The 25,691-nt window shown below is 35.4% G+C and overlaps 1 protein-coding gene across 1 annotated transcript in view; it reads right to left on the reverse strand.

The window, feature by feature from the left end:
* Positions 1-798: 798 nt before the first annotated feature.
* The window catches only part of JPH1 (junctophilin 1), a 67,068-nt gene continuing 42,175 nt past the window's right edge, over positions 799-25,691 (reverse strand). Inside the window, exons 3-6 of the mRNA XM_026691570.2 lie at positions 16,839-16,957; positions 10,522-11,159; positions 3,174-3,269; positions 799-3,008 (exon numbers count right to left, since the gene is read on the reverse strand). Coding sequence (XP_026547355.1) covers positions 3,189-3,269; positions 10,522-11,159; positions 16,839-16,957 — 838 coding nt within the window. The 3' untranslated portion in view covers positions 799-3,008; positions 3,174-3,188. The remainder of the gene's footprint in view (positions 3,009-3,173; positions 3,270-10,521; positions 11,160-16,838; positions 16,958-25,691) is intronic.

A 25,691-nucleotide genomic window follows, 5' to 3' on the forward strand; every position in this document is an offset into this window, starting at 1 on the left:
TAGTTTTCTTAGATATAGTCACATCAGCAGATCTCAGTGTGTTTTAATTAAGAAGAGCAATACAACTTGTTCCTAAACAAAATCTAACTCCACTTCCATCAGAAGGCAATCTATTTACCCACTCAAGAATCTTCTTGACATGTATTAATTCTGGTGTATCTCCAACATAGAATGAAGTTCTCTGGAGACTCAACTGGCCTTTAGCACATTTCATTTGTCTAGGAGAACAGTACATTTTTCTCTTCTCATTCAAGGTGCTGATTTGTTACTGTGTCCCATCTTGAAAAGGAAGAAGGTATTTTGAATGTGTCATGTAGTTATAATCGGCTAAGGTGTCTATTTGTAAGAAGCAGCAATTCAATCAAACACTTCCAAGAAAAGATGTGGCTGCCTTAAAGCGTTACAGATCTTCATACTCTTATATACTTGAAACATTTTTTGTAGAAAGAACGTGAAAGGCTACACATAGATTCTGTTTTCTCTCATACGTTTACCTCGTGACAAAGAGTGAAGATATATAGAGCGAGTATAACATTCACTCAATGAATCAATGCCAATTTGCTCCACTGAATGTGATGAAGATAGCATTATATTTTGAAAAGTAGCATTATAAAAGTCTATTTCTGTCCCTTTGTGGATTGATTTTTAAGGCAACCTAATATGACATATTGTCTATATAACCAAAATAAAACTGAACTTGTAAGATACGTGTGTTTTATTAGTAAACTATGTGTTTTCCTTTAAAAAAAGCAAGGAAAATGCAGGAAACATTAACAGAAAATAAAGGACATCTATACATTTGTAACCAATACTATTCTTTAATTAGAGCAAATACAGTTATGAAAACTGTACATTATCCATTTTGGTTTCCAGAAATTATAAATAAAGCAGCTCATTAGATAAAAGTGTTCATTCACAGCAAGAAATTTTAAATAGACAAAGTGACATATTTAAATACATTGGCAGGATTATAAGCTGTCCAAAATGTAGTGTACAATATTACAACCAACTATAAATAACCTTTATGTAAAATACAGCAATGCACATTTTAGAAAAATACTAACAATTTTTATTGGAGCTTTACTCTTAAAAAAGCTTATAAATCATATTTATAAACAGAAACAACATGTTTAATTTATAAATTTTCAAAATCCATACGTTTTGGATTTTTAAATACACATGTAATATTGTGTTACAAAATTAGCATAATCAACAACTTAATTGGGCCTGTTGTAGATAAGCATGTTTACATAAGGCTTGTTAAAATTTAATGTCCTGATTCTTAATGAAGAAATATTTTTCTAAACTTGTAAGTAAACTCTGTTTTACTTCTTTAAAAAAAACATATAGTTGTTACATTTCATTTGCTGCCTTTTTGTGTTCTTCTCAATTTCATACTGGTCAAAATACAGGACTCAACTCATTTCTGCAAAAATGCCACTATATTATTTTCCTGCACTAAGCAGCTCCAATTTCTGATAACTATTCCAAACCATTTCAATTACAATGGGCTGCCTTTTGTGATAACTAATGTAATTATGAGAAACCATTCTACTAAACCATGCAAATAATAGTATTAGTAATAATAATCATTAATAATAATATACAATAGGATTAAATATCTATTGAAAAGCATAATTTCTAAGAGCTAGAAATAAAAGAAAACCCAAGTCCTATACCTTTTATTTCAAATTAAAATGCTGACTTTCCAAATGATCACACAGTGTACAGATTTCTGATAAATGAGCATGCTCCTTTACTATATTTATTTCAGTGGGGAGCGTAAAACATGGATCACATCATCAAAACAAAGGACTATACATCTAACTGACACAAAGAATCAAATTAAAATTTGAGGCTTAAGTTTTGAGTGGCTGAGGTAAGATGACAGACTTTGTTTAGCAACATTAAAGGCATCAAGCTGATAGTCATTGTTAAAGATTTAAATGCTCTACCTGAATGTATTCAACATGAATTAAAAATGGTTATGTATGATAAGTTAATTCAACAGGTTTTACTGTATATTCAGGAAAGGCTTTAATCCTAATAGAATTTGAATGCAACTGGGCAAAATCTTACATTGCTGACTAACTGGCAAAACGCTTCTCAAAGTCTCCCAACTTTGCTAATTCAGCATGCTGCTATAGCTTGATAAACCCTACAGCATTTTAAATAATTCAACTTGCTGGTATCACCAGGAAGATGTAAATTATGGCTTAAAAGTTCATCAAAGTGTATTGCCTGCTAATCCTGAAAAATGACTTTTCTATCTTACATTTTTAAATAAATATTATGTAGAAATAGATCTTGCCAGAATAGCACAGGCTTTATTAGTTTTCTCCAATACAGGTTAAAAATCAGTGAAGTTTTCCAGGCTGGTCAACATTATTATATTACTGCTGTACAAAGGCTTTAAATAAATAGCAAGTGAGCAGAAATCATGCATAAGCAAATGAAATGCAATCTCCCAGAAAATGGCAGAGATTTTAAAAGCAGCAGGTAATGGAATAAGACTGGTGAGTGATGCTGCTAACTATTTCTTCTAATGAGATAGGAGTGAATACTGGAATCTCTTCCACAGCAACAGAATCCTCTGAACACATTCCTCTGGCAGTCATTTTCCCATCTCCCCCCACCAAAAACATCAGACAGCAAAATAGTAAGGCAGCTGTTCGGTTCCATCAACAAAAGTGCAGCTCCGTACATTTCCAGTTTAGTTACACTCTCTGTTCAAACAGATGGAGTAACCAACACACTTTATTTGTTGGAGTGCTTCAGAAAGCTGGTGTGTTTGATGATGATTTTCCCCCCAACAGTGGCTGCTTGCTTCAGCTTTCAGAGGACCTCAAAAGCCCTTGGGCTGAATTTTCCAAGTTTCCACATTTCTCGTGTCCCATCCTAATTCCATGCCTCCTTCCCTGTGTCTGAACATGACTCGTGCCATTAAAAAGGCTGATGACACAACTGCTGAGAACTGTGGGCTTACGCCACTAGTTGTCATGACTTCACTGAAGGATCAAAACAGTTATATCATTAAGTAACTATGTTGAATCACATTCAGGCATAGCCAAAATTAAATTGGGGAGACATGAAAGTTTATAAATCATTTTAAAATGGAAAAAATGTTGGGGAAGGGTAGAATTGCTGTATGGGAAGTACAAGAGCATTCTTACCTTTCTTAATTCCAATCAAGTTAGGAAATGGACAAAAAGAATGGCTAGGCCAATATTCAAGAGCATTACCATGGCAATCATGATTGAATTAGGACCCTAAAAATGAAAAAAAAATATATAGATGTGATTACACTTGCAAAGTAAATAAAATGCTTCAAATTATCTAATGATGACAGAATTAAAGTATTCATGGACCTTACAAAACCTTTGAAAAATGAAAAATTTTGAAATCGAAAGACCTTGCTCCTGTTTAAAAATTTACATTACATTTATTTTCTGAGATGTCCAAATAGCTACAATCTCTTTGTTAAATGTAAATAAAGCACTTGAGAAGTCAGGAAATGCTGTGAAAAAAATGAATAGCTCTATAATTTCAAACAGTTTAAATAGTAGATGTAGATAAAGGTATGATTTCCAGATGCTTTTATATCTATCAACATCAAACTATTTATCTCTACAAATATTAAAACAAAAGATTTTGGAGAAGGCATGTATCATAACTAAATGCTGGCCTTCTCAACTGGCAACTCTTAATAAAGTAAACCAATTTTCCCCAGTCTGTTTCCAACCAAAGGTGTTGAACTTCAACTGCATAATCCTTACTCAGCAACACATTCAGATTGCATCAGATGGGGAAGGCACCTATATACAACAAACTGAGATGTTAATGAGAGCTTAGAAAAAAAAAAGAGAAGGGGAGAAACTTACTGTACTTATATACTTAACACATTTTAACATTCTGCAATTCTGCAAGTGGACAGACTGCAATTCTGGACATAAATTTCTTTCTGAAGAGAAAGAAAATTCTTATAATTCAGGTATGTTATGTAAAGGATCTGAATTCCTTCATAATACTGACATTTGTTCTAACATAGATTTTTATTCTGAAGAGCTTATGTTACAAATACAATATAGATTCATTACAATTAACAGAAATACTTTCAAAGGACTAAGTATCATCTAACTTTCATTTCTATTATTCTGGTGTTTGTTATGCAATTGTTGTTGTTGTTTTAACCATTTAGTTGTATTCAACTCTTGGCGACTTTATAGGCAAGTGCTCTCCATGCTACCCTGTCAAGCACAGCTTCTCAGTTGATGTTCAACTTTGTATCAGATTTGATGTTATCAAGCCGGCATATTCTTTGCTTGCCCCTTCTTCTTGTTCCATTAACTCAGGAGCTCCCAACCTTTTCTATACCCCACACTCCTAGAATGCTCCTGATATATTCTTGAGCCCCTTATAAAAGTAAATAATTATATGCATATAATTATGCATATACATTATAATTTTGAAAACTTCTAAACCCAAGTTTTCGTACCCCGTGGAATATCGCCTCCCACCCCCGGTTGGGAACCCCTGCAAACTATTCCTAGCATCATTGCCTTCTCCCACAAATTTGCACACATGACATGGCCAAAGTAAATTAGATGTCTTTTTATGATTTTAGCGTCTAGTGATGTGTCCAGTTTTATACGATTTAACATCTCTCTGGTAGTTACTCTGGCTGTCCATGGTATATGCAATAATTTATGCCGGTACCACAGTTCAAAAGCATCAATTCTTTTTTGATCAGCCATTCTTAGTGTCCATCTCTCATACCCATACATCATTATAGGGAAGACTATTGCTCTAACTAGCCTGCTTTTTGTATTTATTTCAATATCTCTGCTTTTCCAGATTGTATTCATGTTAACCATTTCATTGTTATGAAATACTCCCATGTTATTCATAAAGATAGCTGACACTGGCTGACATCTCCATAGCCCACAACAAACTCTTTTGAAGAATGGTGTTTCATATTATGGTTCTGATAAAATGATGAAATCCATTCATTCATTTAGGACAGTACTTGTTATTGATTACTGTTATTTGGTTATGGAGATTATAATGTTACAGATGGTCCTCAACTTACAACTGTTTATTTAGTGGTCATTAAAAGTTACAAAGGCACTGAAAAAATCACTTATGACAGTTTTTCACGTTTATGACTGTTGAAACATCTCCATGGTCAAGTGATCAAAATGCAGATTCTTGGCAACTGGCTCATATTTATGATAGCTGCAGTGTCCTGGTGTCATACAGTCACCTTTTCTGACCTTCTGACAAGCAAAGTCAATGGGAAAGTCAGATTTACTTAACATCTAATTTTACTAATATTTAACTTAACAAGTGCAATGATTCACTTAACAACTATGACAAGAAAGATCATAAAATGGGGGAAAACTTATTTATCTGTCTCATTTAGCAACATAAATGTTGAGCACAATTGTGACTGTACATTGAGGACATAATTGTATGTTATTATACAGTAGATATTTTACTGGTATATTTTAAGTCTGTTTTATAAGCTGCTTATATAAGCCTAACTCGATTTGGCAAAATTTAATGATATCTGTAATACATGTTTCAGCCTCAACTCAGCATTTAACCATGACCCCTGCTTGAGGGTACACAAAATCAATAGACAAATGGCAAAAATGGTTATTTTTTGATGCTCTCTGAATTTTGCTATTTGCTTATGGACATTTTATTATCCAACTAGGTAATGTCAGTGTAAGTTTAGAGTTTGCTGTTTGTTGATGTTACCTAGTTGGGTAATGAAACATCAACAAGCCAACAACCCAGCTCAGAGAGCCCCAGGGATTCCACAATTCAACCCTGAGCCGTAGACATTCTCTTTTAATGGTAATTTTTGTCAGATTCCTAGTAGATAATGTCAGTACTACTAATGATAGTAAAGGATTGATATGAGGCTCCTGAAAGTCTTGGGTGAGGCTCGTCTAAAACTCTGAACTACTTTATTAAAAGAAAATTAAAAACATGGGAAGCAATACCATCCATGCTTTAATGAATTTAATTATAATTTAATTATATTTAATTAAGCTCTTGCCTTGCTAGAGCAACTTCAAATTTAGTAATTTCCTCATTGTTTCCTTCTTTGTTTTACTCTTCCTATATTTCCAAATGTGGCCTGTGTTGAATAGCTCAAGTATGACACTTGCTTCAAAAAAGCTTGAGAGCTCTTTGATTCAACTGAAATAGAAATATAACCACCTAAATCAAGAAGAAAAATAAAAGGAATGCTTCACACATCAGGAAGAACATAAAAAGACACTCATATTATTGGAGGTGCTTTAAATGATAAAAAAAAACTGCCAACAAAGTGCTCTATAATAAAATCCAAAGTGCAGTTCAACTTGCATTTTTGAAAACATTAACAATGTGACTCCAGTATGGTTAGGGTGAAGCATCATAAATAAGGGCTTAGTGATCAGCCCTGGCTTAAAATAGAAAAAGGCAAAATTAGTCTCTGCTTTCAGTGACTGATTGGAGCAGGTGTTTATAAGGAAGCTATAATAGAAAAGCTTTATTCATGCCTGGAGAATTGTCCTTGTGTAACAGTAAGCTTAAGGTGTACAAAAGAGAAAAACACAACATTTAAGTCTTTTTTTCTAATAGGCATTAGGATATGTTAGCTGGTAAGGAACTATTGTAGATATTAAAAGAGGGTCAGTTGAGAAAGAACAGTTTCCTGGCTGATTTTAGTTGCAGGTGTATTTTATGAACAGAACCTCACTATTTATGAAGTATAACGAAAGGGGAAGGCTCTGAAGGGCTATGCTCATTTCATGTCTTTTTTTTATCATTGTATGTCTGGGCTCTGAAATACGTACAAAATGCTGTCCTCTTTCAAAAAAAAAGTAACATTATGCAGAATGCAAAAAAGAAGTAAGAACTAGTTAAGACAAAGAAATTAAAGGCATGAGACAAGGGAAAAACATAGGTAAAATTAGTTTAAACTAACATCATTCTATCTAACCATAACTTCCATATGACCTTCATAAGCTCCTTCAGATGGAGACTTTTCAACTATACACTTCTGCCTTTTAGAGGATATTAAGTCTACCTATGATTTCCATTGTCTTCCTGATTTCTCTTCCGTCATGCATTTGTTTTGCAATTAAATCCTCATTCATTTTCTTGATATACCAAATCATCTCAGCATGCTGTTTTATACTGATCATTCATTCAAACCACATTAATCCAGTACCCATTCATTCTTCATCCTATCTTTCTGTTACCCTGCCCTCAAGTACCAGATTCCTACTGCATTCAACTTTTAAGTTTTATGTAGGCATCTTTCACTTCTATACAGAAAATAATTTATTCTTATACACAACCATTTTAATTTCTTTAGGGAACCATAATTTCTCATTTTCCCATTTTACAAATTTAAACTATTTGTTTATTAAATTTATATGCTTCCCATCTCTCTCTGCTGTCATTTTTTACCATGTATATATAACTTGGAATTATTCACATAATTTTCCCTTGTCAAACATAATTACCCTGGTTTTGGATACATGAATTTCAGAGCCATACTCTTGTTCCATCATATTGTCTAATATTTGCTGAAAATCATTCAGATTCTCAACCCACAAGCTGGAGTCATCTGCATATAAAAGCACATATCTATTCATATTCCCTGCAGCCCTAACATGATTAGAAGCCCTAACATGATCAGAAGCATTCTTTATGCACTTATCAGTAAATATTTCAGATAACTAAGAGGACTTCACAGATACTTTTATCCATCATTGCTCAGAGCCTCGGTGGTGCAGTGGTTAGTGCTGTACTGCAGGCCACTTCTGCTGACTATTGGCTGCCTGCAATTTGACAGTTCAAACCCCACCAGGCTCAAGATTGACTCAGCCTTCCATCCTTCCAAGGTGGGTAAAATGAGCACCCAGATTGTTGGGGGCAATATGCTGACTCTGTAAAAACCTGCTAGAGAGGGCTGTAAAGCACTATAAAGTGGTATATAAGTCTAAGTGCTATTGCTACTATTGAACCATTTGCTAAACCTTTCCTTATTTACTGTTCTTTCTGTATTCAATAACCAGCTTTCCACTCCACATATGCACATAATTTTCAATATCATGTGGGTTCTTTAAATCAACAAACACATTTTTATTACATTAATAAATTTTGTCAATGATCTTCATTAGTAACCCAAACAAGGATTTAGCCTTGGAAAGATCTCTTCTAGTGAAATTGTGGGCCGGAACGATTAGTTGCAATACCTAACTTATTAGACAATTCTCTTCATTTCAAGCCTAAATAATTTTATTTACATAGAGGGGGAGAGAGGAGAGAACTCTTTTATATTTTATAAATGTCACAGCTCATTGGATTTTATCTTTTTTCTGCCGAGGAATGGCACATGGGATAGACTTTTTACTGAAATGTCCTAGGAAGAGGTAGGATGAAGATAATTGCTTTCTTCCTACAGCTGAAATGGTCTTCAAAAAAAAAAAAACCTGCAAACAGCAAGTAAAAAAACTCTATGAACAGGATACTGAGTGGATATGAATTGTTGAAAATAATGTAATTGGTGTCTGTATGACAGATATGCCCATAATGTGCTAAAGACTGAAATTATCCATTGCTTGAAATAAGCAAAGCTGTAACACTTATGATCTTTTATTTTTTTAAAAAAAGAGGCAAGCAGGCAAACACAAATATACTACTCTCTCTAGATTACCTATATAGCAAATTACATAAGTCTCTGACAGCTAGTTCAAAATCCTTTTTTGCCCCTTCACTCTTAGTAAAATCATTACATTCAGGTTACCAACACAAATGTACATGCCGTAATTCAATTATTCTAAGCTGGTATCTTGCATTTCAAAAAGTTTATTTATGAGATATGTGCATAAATATGATTTTTACAATGCTGTCTAAATATGAAAAAGTTCTGAGAATAACATTTTGTAATATATGCATATGTATGTTTTTGTGGTTGTGTGTGTGTGTGTAATCTCCCTCTCTCTGTGCTAATGCTTTTATATATAATTCATCATTAAGTGGTGCTATTGTTAAACGATGCATCATGTGACCACACTTGATTTTACAGTCCATAATTGTGATTTGTGACTTTTCCTGCTGATTTCCCCACTGATGTTGCTTCTCAGAAGCTAACTGATCGTCACAAATGGTGACCATGTGATCCTTGGATGCTACAACCAAGGTAAATGGCAGCCGGTGTGCCAGTGTCCAGATCATGGTCATATGACCATGGAAACACTGCAACAGTTTTAAGTATGAGGATCAGTCGCAAGTAACTTTTTTAGCACTATTATAACTTCAAATAGTTATTAATTGAATGGTTGTAAGTTGAAGACCATCTCTATAAAGGTTTAAAAATTTAAAACACTCAAGCACTTCATTACGTTCCCCATTGTGTACCTGGTTATTATCTTGTACTCCCTTTTTCTCCAATCTCATCTTAGAATGCTTTAATATTTAATTGAATCCATTTTCCATCTACACAATAGTTCCTCTGCCATTTGCTGTCACAAACCACAAAATAATAATAACGCTAACCTCAAGCTTAATGGCTGGCAACGTATTCTTTTTTCAAATGCTTTATCGTTTTTTTCTCCAAATAAATTTTGTGTGACTGAGCTCAAACAGTTCATTTTTTAATCATTCAAAATACTTTATTCCCAAACACGTCACATTTATTAAGACTTTATGTCCATTATTTTAGATAGTGAACTTTGTGATTATGTTTCTGGTAAGATTTTCTGTTTACAATCCTGACAGTACACAGAAGTAAGCAGCTAACCTTGAAGAAGAAATACATTAGTAGTTAAATGTATTTAGCCCAGGAAGGGAAGATGCAACAAGAAAGAAACTCAACACCGCACAGATTTTCTTTGGTATAAGAAGTGCAATGGGAAATTCTGTCAGGGCAGAATGTACTACAGTAACTCTGACAATTAATTATCCAGTCTGTTTGAAGATCTCCAAGTAAGGAGATGTCACTTTCATTCTCAGCTCATGTGACAACTTTTTCCACTGATTGATATTTCATATAATCAGGAATTTCCTGATACATTCCCTGAAATGTTAATATTCCTTGAAGTTTTAACTTACTAGTTCTGGTCTTTGGGGCAACAGAGAACAAGCCCACTTCCTTTTCTATAGAATAAGCCCACAAATATTTGAAGGTTACACCATCTCCTACACCAAGTCAATGTGGCCAACTCGCCACAGCCAACTCCTGCAGGACAACTCAACAAATGCAAAAGTTAAATTAATTTCAAAAGAACCATGGACAATAATAATAAAATAAAGTCAACCCCAAAATGCAATAATTTAGATGAAAATGTGGTCACCGCTAATAAAAGTGACTGAGTTTAATACAGTACTGAATTATCCCCTGGTGAGCTGTCCTGTGGTGAGTTGTCCTGTGGCAAATTGGCCGTGGCGACTTTTGCTTATAGACTAAACATTCTTTAATCATTCCTTACAGTGCTTTCAATCTACCATACCTACCAAACTGATTTCATTTTCCATTGAAGAAAAGTCATTCTTAGCTGGATTCTTTGGTGCAGAGGATTCCAATTTCTTTAATGATTCTTTGGCATCTAATTGATTCCCAGCTCTGGTGGGGCTTGGTTTTTGAGATGGTGGTGATGGTTTAACTGCTGAAGATGATGGGTTGCTATGGTCCTCGTCTTCCCCAAGCTCATATGGATACACTGTTGGATTAGTTTTCACATAATACCCATGGTAATGATCGTGCAACTCTCCATTCTCTTTGCTTTTGGGATTGTTGCGAGGTGACAACTTTTGGTGGTGTTTGGCCATCATTTCCTCTTTCACAGCAGGTGCTTTAGAAAAAACAGGTTTGTGGACTACTGATACAATGTTTTCACTTATTAAATTCTTTTTTTCTTGAATAAGTCTGTCTTCTGGGATGGAATTCTGTTTTCTTCCTTGTTCTGCAGGAGAAGGCTTGGCAGAGGAGGCTGAGCTATGCTTATGGCTTTCTTCTGGACTCCCAGGAGGTGTAGTGCCCTTTCGATAGAAATGAGGAGATTCTTTTGGTGTAGGAGGATTTTCCTGAGCTTTTTCTTCCAGTTTTTCCTTAATTTCGCTTTCTTGAAATCTCTGCTTAATATAATCAGGACCTGAAATTAAAGACAAATCAACAATAACTTGAGTGATGTACTAAATTATTGAAGCAACAAGAAGGCAATCTATCGGCTTTCTTACTGGAAATCCTTTTTTGTCCACGTAACAAAAGATACTCATAATGCCCATAATAAAAATGCAAAAATCCATAATAGGAATAATATCCTAGTAATATTTTAGAATTGTTGTTTTTAGTTTATGTTTTGTAATTATGAATTATTTTCCTTAAGAATTAAAGATTTCCATATTTTCTTATTATTGTAAGAAAAGAGAAACTTGGTTATAAGTATTTTTATATTTGTGCTTTTCTTTCAATAATGACTGCTACTGATAGTGAAATACACTTCTAAAATTATTGGTTTCCTAACCAGTGTCAGTAAAGTATACAGTATTTAGAATTTTATATCAAAATTTGTATTTCTGAACTCAAATAACTGCCACTACATATCCATATGAGTAAATTACATTCACTTGTGAGGAGATGGGTGCTTTCTAAATAGGATAAAAAATAAATAATTCACAGATACTATTTAACAATTAAGTCCATATATGTCGATTATTATATCAGAAAGAAAAGTTAACTTTAAAAATAGTTATCTGTGAACAATCAGAATTGTTGTAACACTGTCAGTGGAAATTAAGTTTTCCACTATTTGAAACATGTACAGTAACTTCTGCAAGGCAACACAGGCTGCAAGATCATTTTTCCAAAGCAGCTTCCAGAATGAAATCTCACTTGTACCATTACTATTACTTTTAATTCCTTTCACCTTCTCTCCATCTTTTCAGTATTGCAATTGCCAATATCCAATGCAGACATATGCAGAGAAAGGACTATCACTTTGCTTCTCCATGACGTTCTGCTTTTCCATACACAGTCTAAAATAGCATTAGCACTTTTGCACTTGTATCACATTTCAATTACATGGGCTGAGCCTGCAGTGTTTCACAGTTAACTTTGATGGGTGCAGGATCAGGTTTCTCATATAATGTGCTGACTTCTATCACCTCTAAATTAGTTTCACAGCATTAATTTTGATTAATTTAAGCTTCTTGCTTTCCCCCAATTGCTCTTTCTTTCTATTTTTCTTTTTCTTTTGTTTATTAAAAGCATTAAAATTCCCAGCCTCTCCTACCTTTGTATAATAAAAGCAGTATAGCTGATATTATTTTGGTACTATTAACAATCTGTCTCTGTGGTTTTTGGAGGTGTTGTGAATTTCACCGGCATTTAATCAAAATTCACTTCTAATTAAACCCTATGCTATGCATTTCTGCAATGATGTGTCTGTGCGCACATGCTCACACACACCCAGATTAGCTAAGCAGCATTCCTTTATCTTACAGTTTGTGTCTTTATTGAATAATTAGTGTTGTGCTATTTATTCATTTTATATGTCATAATCTGCATACCCATTATGCACTGCAAAAAAACCCACCCCAACTATAAACTAATTTTGCCCTGTAAGTGGCTAATTTAAAACTGTACAAAAATTTGTTCTAAAAATATACAAATACTGTGTAGCATTAACTATGAAACACAAATACAGATGGCAAAAAAATGTCCAGCATTCATACATCAAACTAACGTGCATATTTTCAGAGCAATTCTCCCTGTTCCTGAATCTATTAGTATCAATACAACAGCAGGTTTTAAAAAGTGTAGTATTAATATAGTCTCCCAATTACAATGTTTCCAGGTGTTCTCCAGAAATGCTGGGCTGTCAGTCCAAGAGAAAACATCAGTATAGCCTAAAGAAATCTAACACTGTCCTGGAAGACCCGAAGTAGAAAAAATGTGCACGATATGTGGCAGAAGGCAGAAGGAATGCTATAAAGAGCTGGGTCTTCTCCCAGGCATTGGGCTAAGAAGTGGGTTGAGCTGACAGGCTGTTAGATCTGGTGCCAGGTGGGAAAGGGTGGTTTTGTTTTTTTTAATCTCTGTTTTAACTGAGCATTGTAAGCTGATTAAGAACCATTATAGTTCCTATTGTCTTTATCTTAAATATCTATGGGATCTTTATATCACCTGGCTGGTGATGCTGACTGGGAGAGAAATTTTAATATATATGTTAAGATTTTTACCATTGCAATCTGTCAAATTCCATTTGAAGGAACTTTAAAGAACTGTATTTTCTTTTCTGGTTTGGTTTTAATTTGGGTATTATTTTATAGTCTGTTTATCTTTGCAATTTTCACAAAGTTTTATTTTAAAAAGATACAAACCTTTGAAATCATTAAAAAGTAGCGTAAGATAGAAGAGAGCTTTTAGTAAATTGTTAGAAATTATTGGATTGAATACAACTAAGACATTCTGTTAATGGAATTGCCCCTTCTCCTACATTTAAAGGCCATTCTGGAAAACTAGCAGATCAGGTGTATTATAGGATTCTTTCCTAATTATACGGTCTAAAATGTATAGTTTTAAGATAGGTTATTGGTAATCTCCCAATGTCAATAAAACTATGGCTGAAAGATCATCTTCAATTAGATTTGGACATGGATTTACCTAGCAAGTCTTCCAGAGCACCTTTGCTTTGTCTACCTATTGGATATCTTGGCAGGTGGCTAAATCTCAATTCCAAGCAGTCACCTGTACTTGCCCAGGCCTGCCCCACCACATATTAAGGAGAGTGATTAGTGATGCTTTTTCCCACTGGGTGGTGATGCTGACTGGGAGAGAAAAATGAACTCCACCTGATCTTAAATTATTCTGCAATACAGCTGTAAGGAGTGAACCTCTTACAAATATCTTTACTGTACTGTAGCAGATTAGAGCCTGACCATTGGACGGTACAACTCATACAATGATATCTTTTCTGTTGACTCAGGCTGGAAAAGCACACATTAACATGGATATATATGAATCTTTGATCTACCATGTTTTTTTAAAGTTAGGATTATGAACATTTTGAGACTAAATTTATTTGAAACTTAAATCAAATGGGCTTTAAAGAATGGTTCCCTCTTGTTGTTGAACTGCAGAACATCTGCGGAGTTGTGCTGGCTGAAAATCCAATGTTTGTGAGTTATTTCTGTTGAGCCCAAGATAGATCTGCTCTCACAACTTTGTACAATGACAGTTACTTGGGAAAAATGGCAACAAAATGCCTGAGTCATATTGAATAAAGTAAAATAAATAAAAGTATATGCGTTGATAAAAAACTATGTTCTTGTTACTTTTTAAAACACAATATAGAGAATAATTTATAATAATTATAATATTATTTATAGTAATAATAACATAATAATTGTGACCTTATAATTTATAAATTGTAATAGTTATTAATTATAATAACAATATAATAATTGTGACCTTGTCTCACAGCAACCGTGACAAGGACCTTGGAGTCCTAGTGGACAATCACTTAAACATGACCCATCAGTGTGTAGCAGCAGCCAAAAAAGCTAACACAATCCTTGGTTGTATAAAAAGAGGAATAGAATCAAAATCACGTGAAGTATCAGTATGCTTTATAAATCCTTAGTAAGACCACACCTGGAGCACTGCATCCAGTTTTGATCACCACATTAGAAAAAAGTTGCTGAGACTTTGGAAAAAGTGCAGAGAAGAGCAACTAAGGTGATTAAGAGTCTGGACAAAAACATACAAAGAACAGTTGCAGGAACTGGATATGACCAGTCTAGAGAAAAGGAGAACTAGGGGTGACATGATAGCAGTATTCCAGTATTTGAGGGGCTGCCACAAAGAGGAGGGGGTCAACTTATTTCCAAAGAACCACAAGGCAAGACAAGAAACAATAGATGGAAACTAATCAAAGAGAGAAGAAATCTGGAATTAAGGAGAAATTTCCTGACAGTCAGGGCAATTAACCAATGGAACCATTTGCCTTCAGAAGTTGTAGGGGCTTCATCACTCGAGGTTTTTAAGAAGAGACGGGACAGTCACTTGTCAGAAATGGTATAGGATCTCCCGCTTGAGCAGGTGTTGGATTAGAAGACCTCCAAGATTCCTTCCAGATTTATTCTGATTGATTGATTGGTGATCTGAGTTTGGTTATTTGCTTACAGACATTTCATTATATGTACTCCTCAACTTATAACCACAATTGGGACCAGAATTTCTGTTCCTAAGTAAGGTAGTTCTTTAGCAATTTGCACCCAATTTAATTATCTTTTTTGTTGTTAACTGAGTCAGCACAGTTGTTAAATGAATCATGCAGTTATTAGGTGATTCTGACTTCCCCTATTGACTTTCCTTGTCAAAAGCCAGAGGGGAAGGTCACAAATGGCGATTACATGATTCTATTGCAACAGTTGGACCAATCATATGGTCACTAAACAAATTGTTATCAGTTGAGGACTACCTATCCCTGACTATCAAACCTATGTTATCCAGTCAAGTAATGAAATATCTGAAAGCAAACAACCAAGTACAGAGCACAGTAAGGACTCCACACTTCAACTCTGAGCTATATACAGTATATTCTCTTAAATTATATTGAATACCATTTATAGACAAAATGTACATGCACATATCTATAATTAAAAATAGGTTATGTTTTCTTATTTCATTACACATTTTTTTCTGTTATAGCACATTCAGCTGAAATTCTCAGAATATTTTGCAGAAATATATATCACAAAACAAACAGTAAAAGAGGCTAAATCATTCCAAAAATGGCAAGAAGTAAATATGGTTTTATCTGTAAAGGGTTTCCTCAAAGTAACTAATGTGAGAGAAAGCTCACATTCAGCCTTAACAAAGGATACAGTACGTTTGACTCAAAAGGTAACTGAATCCTGCACTTAAAATTAAAAATAAACAAATAAAAAGTTTTAAAATTAAACAGTATTTTACAAAGACCATCAGTCTTGCAGTGTTCCTATCCTGATGTTCCCTACTCATGCTGGATAGATGGAAATTTAGCAGGACAGCTCAGAAGGTATCAGATTGGAGAAAGCTGAGCCTAGACTCCAGTCCAAAGGTAGACCAGTGCTTCATTAAAGAGGAGAAGAAACACTCATATAATGCAGAATTGAGGATAACTATGTCTTACTGGAATTTTTTCTTTCCAGACAGTTCTAGATTTATAGATCCCATTTTTGATTTTTAGTTGTACAGACTTATCCTATGATTGGCCATTAAATGTCAGAAATCTTGCTTTTCACGTTAAGCTCTTTTCCACTAGAATAATGTTAAAATTATATTTTCCTACAATTTTGACTTTCAGGACATTTTAGCCCAAGAAGAGGGCGTTGCTTAGCTGCAGTTAGGAAATGGAGGGAACTGCCAGAAAAGGAACTACCAGATCTTATTAACATACAATGTGCTCTCAAAGCTGCTGGTTGTAGGAGTGAGCTGTTGTAAAGAACTGAATCTTTTCCGAAAATCCCAAAAGTCTTTCTCCGAGCTGATTGATTGGTGGGCAGGATTATATTTACACAGGGATGGCCAGTGCATTAGCAATATACTAAAATGTGAAGTATTTTTTCTCTCTTAGAAATAACTTATAAATGCACAAAAGATATAAAAGTTACCATAACTTTCTGTAATAAAAAGATGACCTTAGGGATCTTGCCCTCTTTCCCAGGACATGCATTCTTACAAGACATTACTGTACACATTATCTCAAAGCTATTCATTCATGAATTTTAAAAAAGCAATATTATGCATTGTACTACATAAATAAAGCAAGGATTCCTTCTGTCACCTGGTTGATAGAAACCTGGAGATAGTTCTCTGGCAACTGCTCTAGCAACATCACATTCCTGACGAGCAGACTGAGAGGCTTGTTCTGCAGCATCTGCTTTAGCTCTTGCATGTGCAGTTCTGTAGGGGACATAGAAATGTTCTTGAGCATAAGTGTTCTGGTACAGGAAGATCTCTCCTTCCTGGAAAAGAGATTATATAGATGTGTATTTAGGCATCCTATAAAGGCTGCTGGTGTTAAATAATTTTGAAACTCTTGCACAATACACATCAACACATTTCTTACTATTTTCTGTAACAGAATATACAGTTATATTAAAACAATCTGATGTTTGAAGAATTTTGACATAAGTGAACTAAATACTGTAAAGAGAAGGGTACCTATGACCCTCCAGATGTAGTTGAATGGCAACTTTCTGGCTCAAATAATCAATAATGAGGAGACTGCTGGGAAATCTACTTTAGCAATATTTGGAAGACCACAGGGTCCAGATGTTTGGAGTTTTTAGTTCTGAAAAAAAAGGGGGGAAATGATAGAAGTTTAGAAATCTGTCATGGTATGCAGTTAATACAGCATTTCTTTTCCTCTGATAGATAACAACTGAAGTGGTCAGATTCAGGCAGACAAAAGTACATCTTCAGAGAACCATTTACTACCATCCAAACTCAGCTTCCTGTCTGTTCCTAAAGGCTTTCAACAACCATGAAGAACAGGGATCTAAGCTTCAAATTAGTAGAGAACTTTGCCCATTTCTTTACAACTGACATATTCACACTCATCCTTGATAACTGCAAGAAGTAGCCCCCATCATATTGCTAGTTCTGCTCCAACTAATGTTAAACTCTGAGCCATTTTATTGCCTAGATGTCCTGCAAATTCTTCACATGGCCCAATAAATGTCTTCTGGTCCATTTCTGTATATAGTTAAAATAAAACTAACAAGGAAGCTATATAATCAAGTCCTATTATACATCTTTTTTCTGGAAAAAGATTATACAGTGTATTAAATATCAAACCCAGTAAATTAAAAAATAGCATTTTGCAGATTAAAAATTTACAGCAATATTGTTCTTACAGCATTTGGAGTAACGTTAAGCTTTTGTTGAGGACTGGTTTCCTACAGAAGGGAGGACCTTTTAAAGTAACCACCCCTGCCTTCTGTACTTAAAAGAAACTCAGCTTAGTTCATGTCATATAAACATGATATAATCTAGTAGTTCTTAAGATGAATAAAATCAACATTTTATCAGAGAAGTATTCAAATGAAAGAATAAAGTAACAGATCCCTTGTAGTAGAAGGATTGCCAACATTTTCAGCTACTTTGACAGCATGTTATAATCTTGTGGATCAAAGGATTCATTCATTCGTAAACTTGTTGCCAGGATGGTACAGCTCAATGGAAACCAGAAAAGTCAAGTGTTGAGGATCTTTCAGCACCACATAGGAATCTCTACTTCCGGAAAACAAAAGAACCACAAACCTTACTGATTTATCGAATTAATATGAATACTATCAGCAGCTGCATAGATTTCTAAAGACAACCCATAAATTAAGTAAGGTTGATTGTTATTTTAAGAAAAAAACCAGGGTAATATAAAATCTATTGAGATGATACAATTCTTTTATCAAAATATTTTACATAAAATATTAAAAGACTAGTGACCAAATTAATCTTTGCTCTAAATACTTGCATGTCTGTTTAAAAAAGAAATGAAGCAAAAAAGCTAGCACACCAAAAAGATGAATGAATTTCAGAAACTTATTCAACCTTGCAGCAATTACTATTATCTCAGTCATTCTGATATTCTTTATCCATTGCTTAATACATGAGCAAGAAGTATACTGATGTGGGAGTAATAAGAAGACAAGAAATATACTGATGTGGGAGTAATAACTGTCAGAAATAAAATATGAAGATAGGGGCAGGAAAATAATAGAAAAAGTGTGTATGTTTCAAAGCACAATTTACCACAGGGCACATCCATGCATGTGGATGTGTAAAAAACATATCAAAATAATTAGCTTTAGGGTTACCCAGTGTTATTAGAAAAACTCCTACACATTAATCTATTTCCATTCATGCATGGTAATGTAAGTCTTATTCCATTTTTAAAAAAATATATAGCTCTAGTTTCTAGGAATTATTTTATTCCACAATTTCTTCGATTACTTCACCTGAAAATTTCTTTTCTGTTATTTTTCTTACTCTGTTTTAATCAGATTGTATTAAGACATAAACCCCAGCCTTTAGTAAGGCATTAGTAAATAGAAAATCATAATACTGCCTAAATTTTCTAATTTGAAAGCAAGTTGGTTTAAGCCAGCATTTAGATGGAGAATACCCAGGGAACAGATTGGTAAATAAATAATGATGATGATGATGATGATGATGAGAAAGACAGGCAGCAAGAGGAAGACGAGGAATTATTCTTCTACTCCCGTATTGCTATCAAAATGATCCCCAGAGCAAGCCTGACTTAAAGGAGACTTTATCTTAAGGCTGCATTTGCAAGTTAACATGCAGAGGCAGACAAATCTTCCTAACCAGAAAATTCCAAAGTCTGCATTTAGCAAAAGAAATTGCTGTAGAGATTCTCAGTCATCCAGGTTATGGTCATGCAGGTTATGGTCCCAAAGGTACTTTTTCAGGAGTCAACTGGACTTTCTAGTTTTTTTCTTTGAAGGCGTTTCACTTCTCATGCTTCTTCAGCTCTGACAGAATAGTGGGGAATGGAAGGATTGATATTCCTTGCAGACAGATGGTCATTTGCATTCTTTTAGAGCTTCTTGGATGAGAAATGAAATGTCTCAAGAAAGCCTTCTAAAAAAGCACCTTTGAGGCAACCATAACCTCTTGACTGAGAATCTCTACAGACTTTAGCTATACAATTTGTGATGAACACCTTTTGAATTGTGTGGGAGGAGGAATGGATTTCCAGAGAAAAATTGCAGATTACAGGAACCAGGAAGTGACCCTGAGGACAAAGATAAACCTCCAAGTGCTTCAAGGACCTTTTAAAAGGATGCAAATGACCAGCTGTCTGCAAGGATTATAAATCCTTCCATTCTCCACTATCCTGACAGAGCTGAAAAAGCTTCTTGGATCAGAAGCGAAACATCTTCAAAGAAAAAACAAGAAAGTCCAGTTTGCTCCTGAAAAGCACCTTTGGGACAAAACAAAATGCTTTTACTTTTTCATATGACAAGAACACCTTTAACTTCTACCTAGACATTTCATTTTCTTCTTTGATAAATTCAGGTAAAGTTAATCTTGAAAAAAATTCATCATAATTATCATAATTGCCAGTTAATTTATGTATTTTTTCCTATACAACTTCCATAATATGAATTTAAACTGAAATAGATCTGCTGTTTTAAATGTTTCACAAGCAATTTACAAGCAATTTCTATTTTACATATTAAACTTGATCTGTGCATACGTACAGCTGGGCCTCCCAAAAGATTCTAGTTGCTCAGCATACTTTGGATCAACAAACATGCATGTGTATTCAAGTGCCCTCCATCTCTGCTCTTTTGGCCACCATGAACCACGTAGTTCTGGGGCTACTTGAAATGCCCTGGGAAGCTGCCTAGTCCCACCTGCAGTCACCCTTGCCATCCTGCACCACAGACCCTTACCACTTTGTGCTTTGTTGCCTGGTTGACCTTCATTGTTTTCTTGCTCCTGCTGTTGATGAGGTGTACCCAATTTGGCCTGGCTGCTGGACCAAACTGGGTTGGGCTTTGACTATAAAAAAAAATAATTCAAAATTTGGTAACGTTTACCAAACGTCCTTGGTCACGCTGGGCATTGCTCTGTGACAAAAAATATCAAATTCTTCTCCTTCTCCTCTTCCACCTCTTTTGTGGAGTGCAAAATCCAGCCTTACCTAGGAGCTCTTTGCAAAGGGGTTTTTGGGGCCCCTTTGGGGTATTTTTTGCTCTTTTTTGCAGCTTAAAACCCAACTCCATCCCAGCAGCCAGTGCCTCATCAGCACTGGAAGAAAGAAAATGGTGGGAGAAGATCAGCTGAGGTGGTAGAGCACAGAGTGACAAGAATGTAAAGAGCACAGATAGGGGAGAAAGGTAAGTATGCAGAGTTGAAATGCAAAGTGAAGGTGGCTGCCAAACATCCAAAATTTGATCATGGGACTGCGAGGTTCTGCAACAGCTGTAACCTCAGGCACAGGTTTGGAAATCCCATTGTGACTTTGAATAGTTGCTAAATCATTATGGCCGTATATTGAAGATTGTATGAAAAAGCTAGACTCCATGCCAAAATGTTTTGGATGATTTGATCCTTGTTTTCCATGTACAATATTGCTAACAGGGTGTAACTGTCTCTTCTTGGGCCAAGCAAATACTTGAGAAATGGCGAGAGGGTAAGCAATATAACATCATGGTACAAGATACAATGCTTGGTCTTGCTTTCTAACCCTAGCAGTACCAAAGAGGAAATTACTAGCACTGTGTTCCTATGCATGGTTTATCCTTCTAATGGCAAACTCCTACACATGGGGACATTTTTCAGTTCTTCGTGTGTCACATCTTTGTGGAGAAAGTGACTAACAGATGGAATAAGAATGTGCTGTTTCTGTCATCACAGTTATGAATCTAACTATACTTTTTTATAAAAAGAACCTCTCCAGTGTTCACTTTTTAAAATAGAGCTGGCATTCAAAGCTTTTGAAATTCTTTTCAATATGCTGAATTAGTTGGTATATGTCATTAACAGAGGAAAAATTGGTAGATAACAATAGCCACATTGTAGTATGTGATTTTTTTTAACAGTTAGGATTGAATAGTGGCGTACCATACAATTGGGTCTGAAATTAACTCCTTCAAGATACCTAGATCAAAGAGAGGATAAACTGTTTGGAACAGGGTATATATGACCTACCCCACTCCCAAATGGCCGTCATATCATCACTAAAGTTGCCATTAAAAGAATGCAAAATGTGGTGATAAAAAAAGGATAGACAAATAGATAATTTCATTAAGTGTATTCATGTAATGCAATTATAATACAATTAAATTTAAATTTAGTTCTTACCCTGATCCATATCTTCTTCTATTTAGTTTTCAGTGTCCTCTGTTTATATTACAGAAAGCAGTATGGCTTATAGTTATTTATAATTATTTATTTATAAAAATATGCACAACTGGCTAAAATGTAATGGAAAAATTAGGCAAATACTTCAGTCAACAAAAAAATGTTCATACTAGATTGGGTTGTGGTTGATTAGTAACTGTTGACAAACAAAGAACCAATCAGGAATCAGCAGTCCAAAATAACTAACCAGAAGCTGGCATAAATGAAGGACCAATTAAGAACAAATGTTACAAAAATGACCAATTAGGATCAGGTCTCAACAGCCTGCACCAATCAGAAATGAGTTCAACTAAAGATAATCAAAAGTCAGGTCACATGACTATAAAGACAGGAGCCAATCAGCCTGCAGTCTGCACAGTAGGTTATTTTGCCTCTGAAGATGTTAGCCAAGCTGCCAGTGAAGAGTCAGAAAAATCTGTTATTTAAACCAGGGGTCCTCAACCACCGGGCCGCGGACCGGTACTGGTCCGTGGAGCACTCTGTACCGGGCCGCAAAGAAAAAATAAAATAAAAAAAATGGTGGCTTTCTTCGCCTTCGGTGAATGCTGCTGGGATCGGGGATCAAGGACACAAATGAAAGAAGGGGAGGGAGGAAGCAACTGAAGCCTGTCCTGCTCTCTGGCTCAGCAGCTTCAGTTTCCTCCCGCCTCGTTCCTCTCTGTCGCTCTCGCTGCTCCACCAGCCCAGGAAGAAACTGCTTCAAAGAAGCCGGGGTGGTGGTGGTGGTGGCTTTTCCTGTCGCCGCAGCTCCTCCGAAGCGCCCGTTTACCCCCACCCCGCCCGCCGCGTGCGCTTCAATTCAGTGCTCCGTTCTGCCTGCCTGCCTGTCTGGTTGTTTGGGAGCAGCTTCGGCTGAGAATAATAACTATTCGCCTCTTTTTATCAGCCGAAGCTGCTCCAAACAAAGGCAGGCAGGCAGGCAGAACGGAGCACTGGGTTGAACCGCATGCGTGGGCGGGCGGGTGGGGGTAAACGGGCGCTTCGGAGGAGCTGCGGCGACAGGAAAAGCCACCCCCGGCTTCTTTGAAGCAGTTTCTTCCTGGGCTGGTGGAGCAGCGAGAGAGCGACTGAGAGAGGAACGAGGCAGACACCTGAGGGAGGGAGGGAGACACCTGAGGGATGGGGCTGAGGGAGGCAGGGCCGAGGCGCTCCCTGAACTTGGTGGTTTGCTGGCAGACGTTTTATTACCCGACTAGGTAACAACATCAGATGTTACCTAGTCAGGTAATGAAACGTCTGCAAGCAAACCACCAAACTCGGATTCTTTCCCCCCCCACCTCCGGTCCTTGAAAAAGTGTTTGTGCTTGAAACTGGTCCCTGGTACAAAAAAGGTTGGGGACCACTGATTTAAACCATGGTCACTAGAAGCTCAAAACTGACTTATAGTTACCATCTAAGAAAGCCTATGGAGCATGATATACTGGTGTCAAATTCTCTCATACAAATTAGATTTCACATGTTCTTCAATTCTGGTAAGTCACCTAGGTTCTGAGGCACCAAAGCATTCCCAAACCATGATGTTTGGTTGTTGAAATAATATCTGGAGGACCATTCAGAATCTTTGACAAACTTAAGAAAAAGTATAAATGCTGTTCTTAAGATACATACTTTTCAGATAGCTCTTATTTTAACCTTGATAAAATAGATCAATGTTGTATTTCTTCCCTTTGCCTCTAGCTATCTTAATCTTTATTTTATCAAGTTGCTGTCATAGGATTGAATTGCAATTCAAATGTTATTTTTTCCAGCACAAAGTTTTTTTTCCAAGTTTTAGAAACTTTTGTAAATCCAACAGTAAGTACTATCCAGGTTATTTGAATCGACAGAAAAGAATATTTGTAGTTTGGGGTAGAACTGCGGACTCCTTGGTGCTCTCTGAGTTTGTTTTGTTGCAGGTATTTCATTACCAAACTAGGTAACAACACAAAAACAACCAAATTTACAGAGGAGCAACTTCATCAGTTGCATTTCTACTTTAACAATAAATTCTGTTACACAATTTCTTCATTTTCTGATATAGTTCAACACTGTTTAGGACTTTCTTTTCCACATCTTATAGATTTTTGACTTCTTTAAAATTTTCTTCAAGTATTTGGCAAGTATAGAAATTATTGCTGTCAGTGTAGTTTCTTCGTCAGTTCTTTAAATATCCTTTGAAATTTCTTGGACATCACATCAGGTATCAACACACTAACAATGATGAAGAGGAAAATATCCTAATAGAATTTAGGAAAGGTGAAGAACAAAGGAGGAATTACTGGATGATCTCTCAGGAATATTTTATTATTTTGAAAAATTGGTTTTTTTTAAAAAAATATAATTTTATTTTGACTGAGGGTCCTGATTCAAAGATTGGTATCTGTTACATTTATTTTATCTAAGTTATGATACAAAAGCATGCCTTGAATTTTTTTTTCCTGAGAGGATATACTGTAAAACTATGAAGACAACCATTTGGAGCTTGGAAATTAAAGTTTCAGGGCATGTGCAGGCACATTTATATGTACATGAAAACTTTCTTCCATATATAACTTCCACAAACATACACAGACTTTTTCTATGCATAGGCACGTATGTCTGCACAATTTTAATAAACATGCAAACCACCCTTAAATATAAACATATTCTCTCATATACATCTATATGAACTGTATTCCTAAACAAGGTACAATTTCTCCCTTTTACAATTGCTCCATTTCATTAATAGACCCCATCTGCTGCTAATGAAGTAATTTTGAACCTTTTGTAGAGGGGGACTATAAGTTTTATCACTTGTGTTTTCCTATCAGATAAGGCTTCAATTTTGCAATTGCCCCTATAATTTTTCTCTTCCAGCTCATTCTTGCTCTGTTTCTTTCATATGGAACTTGTTTTCTACATGATGACTAAATATATATTGAACAGCAGATCAAAACTGTTGAGAGCCATCTCAACTGAGACTTTTCTAGTGGGTGGCCTCCCAACAGATTAATTTGCTCATATATTGATCCTAAAAATAAAACAACAAAACAACAAAGATTTATATTGAGACAACTGAAAATTTTTGGCAATACTTACTAAGTCTGAGTTGCAAAGATTTCTTAAGATAATTAAATGACACTTGAGATTGGGCAGATTCAAATCAGGAAAGGATGAAAAGCTGCTACTGCCAGTTAGTATAAAATGACATCTTCATCCCCTAAAAGGGTGTCAAACTTGCTGTGTCTCATTGCCATCAGGTGACGTTTTGCAACGTTTTTCCCATTCACAGAGCTGGGGTGGGCATAGCCTGCCTATGATGCATGAGGCCCATGGGCCACCAGTTTGACAACCCTGTGGGCCTCAAAGAACATGTATCTTGAGTTTGGATATATACATAAGTATCAACTCATAGTAGTATTATAGAAAACTTACAGAATAAACTTTAAAAAAGATAAATAGAGAAGACAAACTGTTATCAGATTTTTCAGTAGCTGTTAAATACAGAACTTTATGTAGCTAACGTTTTGCTTAAATCCTGTTTTCAAGCCATTTGCTTTTCATAAATCATTAAATACTTTTAAAAAATGCACTGCTCGACCCTTAACTGGCAATATATTGAAACTATTTTATGGCAATTATCTAGAAAGGAATAATAGTATTTAGTTCTTGAATTGGAAGAATGGTGAAGGAAAGTGCCCATTAATAAGCATTTCTGTAAATAAGTGTTATATAAATGAACTCACAGATATGAATAAGTAAGACTGGAAATTTATGAAAC

This window comes from Notechis scutatus, chromosome 3 (genome assembly GCF_049901735.1).
Source record: "Notechis scutatus isolate UNSWTSFEM ecotype Mainland chromosome 3, rNotScu1.2, whole genome shotgun sequence".
In the NCBI taxonomy this organism is placed as follows: Eukaryota; Metazoa; Chordata; class Lepidosauria; order Squamata; family Elapidae; genus Notechis; species Notechis scutatus.